General features: G+C 29.9%; 1 protein-coding gene across 1 annotated transcript in view; it reads left to right on the top strand.

Annotated features, from left to right (window-relative positions):
* LOC107031306 (ATP-dependent zinc metalloprotease FTSH 10, mitochondrial-like) overlaps positions 1 to 2,055 on the top strand; it is a 9,321-nt gene extending 7,266 nt beyond the window's left edge. The window contains exon 8 of the mRNA XM_015232630.2: positions 1,314 to 2,055. Coding sequence (XP_015088116.1) covers positions 1,314 to 1,793 — 480 coding nt within the window. The 3' untranslated portion in view covers positions 1,794 to 2,055. The remainder of the gene's footprint in view (positions 1 to 1,313) is intronic.
* Positions 2,056 to 5,665: the final 3,610 nt, after the last annotated feature.

Genomic DNA, 5,665 nt, shown 5'->3' with positions numbered 1-5,665 from the left:
ATATATATATAGATATAGATATAGATATACACACACACACACACACGATCGGTTCATTTGTTCACTTCTTTAAATTTCGAAACCGCTTATAATAAAATTCCGGGTGCGCCACCACCTGTAGACATTAATAATTGTTAACTTGAAACTATCTCACCACGTGGGCAGTGGGTAGACCCCAAAATATAGACTCCAATGCTAAATTGTATTTTTAGAAAGCAACTTCTTTTGAGTGATAATTTTTCTTGGAGTGATTCCAAAAGCCAACTTTTTGGTACAGGGCAAACAGTGTCCTGTGAGATTGCTCATTTCTTTAGCCTGAATTATGTTATTTTAGTACTATGGGGTGGTATTGCATTACAGTGTTGAGATAATTTGGACTCAAATCCTGCACATAATGGCGAAAGACCCCCGAAGACTTCCTCAACACTTTCTAATAATCTAGGCAACAGCTACACCTGTTATTCTTTTTCCTTTTCTCTCTTTCCCCCTAAAATAAGGTTATACTGGCAGGTGAATATCTTATGACTTGAGTAGAATGTGAATATCTTATGTGAGCTAAACTATGCGAGTTCCACAGTTCTGCTTAAATATATTTTGGCCTTAAAGTTGTGCAACACATCTTCTGTTTGTTCTTATAAGGACATCTTTAGGCGTAGTATTAAAGAAGGTATCTTCTTACTGCAGACCTAACTTTTCAGATCAGCGAGTCTAAATTTAAAGGGGTCTGTATGTCATATGATGTATAATAAGTTTGTTTTTTAATATTATATGCTTTCTAACCTCAACTATAGTAGCTCAGAATATGATGGCTCTGATTTGAGTGGATTTTATAGGATAAACTTATTAGCTTAGTGTCTGAGAAGATTTAGTACCAGCATAATGCATAAACATGACCTTAACTTGGCTTTAGCTAGCAAGTATGCCCTCCAACTTTGAATGTGCACAAGTAGACACTTAAATTTGTATAAAATTGAACAAGTAGACACAAGTGTCCTACATGGCACAATACACGTAAGATGCAAATTTGTCAAGTAAGGTATCATGTAGGACGATTGTGTCCTTTTGCTCAATTTTATACCAGTTTAAGTGTCTACTTGGGGCACACCCAAAGTTAAAAAGGTCATAGTTGCCAACTGATGTCAAGTTAAGGATCATGTTTATGCATTATGCCTTTAGTACCCTAGTGCACATGAAGATTTTTGTTTTTTAAATGCTAATCTGCAGCATCACTTTTCTACCATCATAGCAGCTTGGCTTTTCTTACCTTTTTTTTTGTGAATAAGATACCTCAAGTGCATTCATTTGTTGACTAGGTTTTGATTGGGAAGATCTCGACTGGTGCCCAAAATGATTTGGAGAAAGTCACCAAAATGACATATGCCCAAGTAGCAGTTTATGGTTTCAGTGACAAGGTTGGTCTTCTTTCTTTTCCACAAAGAGACGATGGATTTGAGATGTCAAAGCCTTACAGTAGCAAGACAGCAGCAATTATCGATACTGAAGTAAGAGAATGGGTGTCCAAGGCATATGACCGCACTGTGCAACTTATAGAGAAGCATAAAGAACATGTAGCACAGATTGCAGAGCTACTACTTGAGAAAGAGGTTCTTCATCAAGAAGATTTGGTTCGAGTATTGGGTGAACGCCCATTCAAGAGCCACGAGCCCACAAACTATGATATATTCAAGCAAGGATTCGAAGAAGAGAACAAAGAAACCAAAGTTAACCCCGAAAATAAGACTGTAGAAGATAACGGATCACCACCGGTCGTACCTGAGGTTGTTCCATTGTAGTTGTTGGTTGGTGCTTTGTAAATGATAAAGTGGTGTAGTTGCTGTTTGGATATTCACTTTCACTTCTTATTAGAAAAGTTTTAGAAGATAGAAAAAAACACATTTTAATATTAATAACACAGAAATCCATTTCTGATTTTTTGCACCCCATGAAATCACAAAGAAAAAGATGAGGTGAAAGAAATACTGTAATCTAATTTGTATCAGCTTGCTTACAGTTTTTCCCTTGATGATATATATGTTTTTGAAATTTTATTATTGATGTGATTATAATTAAAAAATCGCAGACAGTTAAATTTACAGTTACTTTTTATTTCTTAATTTGTCTAATTCACTTTAATTAAATATTTGATGTTGGTTTGGTAAGATGCCTTTAATTCTTTGAGAAACATTTCAAGCTTTTGATTAGATTATCGAATAGTCAAATTTTAAAAAGTATTATCTTGTGTAAACATCACTATAATTGTAAATTAAAGTAATATGAAATACCATATATGTAAAAAAAGAATGATAGTCTAATTGGAATATTTAATGAAGTGAAGTCTTATATTTATTTTTAAAAACTTCTAGAGTAATTTTAATAGTTTATGGAACGATTGATTTTATTGAAAATTTCAAAATGATGATCAATAAAAGAGATATAAATACTTGTGTTGTTATGTAACGTACAGTAATTTATATAAGTTTATTCATTCTTCTTACAAAATATTACAAAGAAATGTAATTGGTAAAAATTAAATAAATAAGCGTAAATATCTTTTCTAAATTTTGGTTCTAGGAGCATTCATTCTATTGAGTCGCCCCTACTACCAAATCTGCATAAATTAGTCTATCAGACAAATGAGACTGCAAAAATCTAGTTTACCACACTCCCGTGTTATTTCTCACTATTTCCAATGCAATAAAGCTACGTTGTCTCTTTATCTTTTTTGTTAGGGGTATTTTCATGGGATTGCATTGATATTGCGCATATATTGATATATTGAAGGATATACCAATCAATTGCTTCCTATTCATAAAATGCATACAATTTAATTTATCATTGTTACTTGTCAAGTAAAAGTTAACTGATTATGTTATCACATATGATTTAATACTATACATAAGTTACACATAAAAAAAAAAGATAATTAGTTGTTCGTGCATTGAGTTCTGCTCTAATAAAGTTAAATAATCGATAGAATAAAATTTAGACAGATTAAATAATTTTAGAATCATCAAATTGGTGATAGGTTCAAAATGAACTAGTATATAAATCATAAACTCATGTGTTCAACTCAAATCATTTTCAATTTCTTTTCCTTATAATTTAGTTAATTACTATATTGTTATTTAGGCTAATATATTTAGAGAATTTTTATATTGTATTGCAACTCTATCATTGATATAATATAAATATTCCATGCATAACTAGTCTATTCTTTTGTAAATATCTAGTTACTGACTAAAGGTACTTATATTTGGCTCATGTGCCACAAACTTATCTATGATCATTGTATTATTGTTTTATGAATTAATCTTATAGTCTTTTATATTAGATGATATTATAAATTATATATCCCTATATAGAAAGTAGATATATCAAAGATTAGGCTAGAGTCTAGAAGATTAATAGATAATCGAATATTATTATCTGTTATTCTATTTAAAAATGCTTGAATATGTTTTACTTTTTTAAAACTCCACTTATAAAATTACAATGTATATATTGCATACTCATTATGAAGTACATAAATAAAGAGGAAAAGGGAAGTGTTTTAACAATCAGTGAGGATCCATGACATATAAAGGAAGAGTAAAGAATACTAATACAATGTCTTTTTCCTTGGACCCTTTACCTCACTTTAATGCAAATAATAATAATAAGCTAATTCTATGGTTCTCAAACTTTAGTGTTTTTTTTTTTCATTCGCTATTTTGATATTTAATTTTGTTTTTGAGGTCTGATTGTTTTGAATTTGTTTCGAAAACTCTCACTTTGAAGGAAGGGGGAGACATTTCACAAAGGGTGTCCAGGGGAAGAAGTGAACCTGCTTTTCTAAAATAAAATAAAAAAAAAGACAGAGAAAAAAAAAGAACTACTACTAGCGAAATTTAAACACACAAACATTTTAAGTTTGTGCGTCCTTTTTTTTCTAGAACCCTAAAATTACTGGACTACATCATATTGTTATTTCAATGGTATTCAAAATATATTATCTAACCATTTTCTTTATCATTTTATCTATAATACAATATAATTTTCCGACGAATTAAAAAGTCTCATTTTTTAAATAGTGATAATAATATGCCCTTTATATGAAGTGGTTAAAAGTTCTTGTAAAAACTATTACAACTATTGTATCAGATAAGCACTACAATGACCCACAAAAATTTGTTAGCGACCCATCATTCTTTCCTAAGCTGTCAGAGTCCGATCGAAGCGGGCAAGAGATAAATGAGTTCTCGCTCATAGATGTGAATTGAAAAAATAAGCCCAAATTCTTTTTAATTAGGCTCTATAGTCTGGTCCCAGTTTTGAGGTGAAATTTTGACTAAAATATTAATGCACTAGTAGGACTATAGACATAAATGGATAAATATGTTGACTATAATAATATGCTTTGTCTTTTTACACTTATTATTTGGACTAGACTCACTAGATTATGACAACTGGGCTATTGAGAATAAAAGCAAAGTTTCATCCAAAAAAAAAAAAAAGAAAGAGAAAATAACCTAAATGACTTCCTACTTGGAAAACAATAAAGAAGAGAATTGTACTTACTAAAACTAATTTTTTTCATAAAAGAAAGTCATGTCCAATCATTTGTTGTTTACCTCTTGGTATTGTACTTTCTTCGTCTCAAAATATTTATCGTTTTTATTTAGAATATTTATTACTTTAGAAATTTAAGATTATTATTTTTTTCTCGTGTTATATTTTACAGTGATTGTTTTATAAAATTACAAACATTTCAATGTGACATATAAATAGAATAAATATATAATGAAAAGAGATTATATTTTAAAAACATGATTAAAGGATAAATAATAAAATATTCCACCTAATTAACGTTCCATTAAGGATGATGTAAATGAAAAGCGCAATAAATTTATCAGATAAAGGGAGTACTAAATTTTTTTAACCAATTAAAGTTCGCTGACCTGATTAATTTAGATCTACTCCGCTTAGGGTTAATTTGATTGTGAAGCAACCAATACCTTTTTTACTCGTCGTACATATTATAACCCAACCCAATTCTTTTAATATTTTCTCTAACATGTATTAGATGTACTACATTGATACTAGTGATAAGTCTAGGGTGTACCTAATGGATTTACGGAATTCAATAACTTTAGCATAAATTTTGTATATGAAAGTCTATTAAATATCAAAAAAAGAAGTTTATTAATGATTTTATCGTTATAATTATATATATATATATATATATATATATATATATATATTTGAGGTCATTATAAAAATACATAAATTTTAAATTCCCGATCTGTAATTGATGGACATTTACACACGCAATCAAGTACCAAAAAAAAGTCTAAAGTAGTTGTGTCACAATAAGTTAGGATCATATATTATCTCCAATAATTTGGGCACGATAATGAGTGATATTTTAAAGTCACATTATGTCACGACCCAAAACCGAGCCGCGACTGGCACCCACATTTACCCTCCTATGTGAGCGAACCAATCAATCTAAACCTTAACATTTCAATTTAATATCAACATAAAGCAATGCGGAAGACTTAAACTCATTAATAAAAGACAATTCAATAACTTCTAAAATTCAACATCTATTATTTCCCCAAAATCTGGAAGTCATCACCACAAGAACATCTATGATCAAATTACTAAACTAAGAGTATTCTAAGAA

This window comes from Solanum pennellii, chromosome 9 (assembly GCF_001406875.1).
Source record: "Solanum pennellii chromosome 9, SPENNV200".
Classification (NCBI taxonomy): domain Eukaryota; kingdom Viridiplantae; phylum Streptophyta; class Magnoliopsida; order Solanales; family Solanaceae; genus Solanum; species Solanum pennellii.
This window is presented reverse-complemented; position numbering and strand designations above follow the sequence as displayed.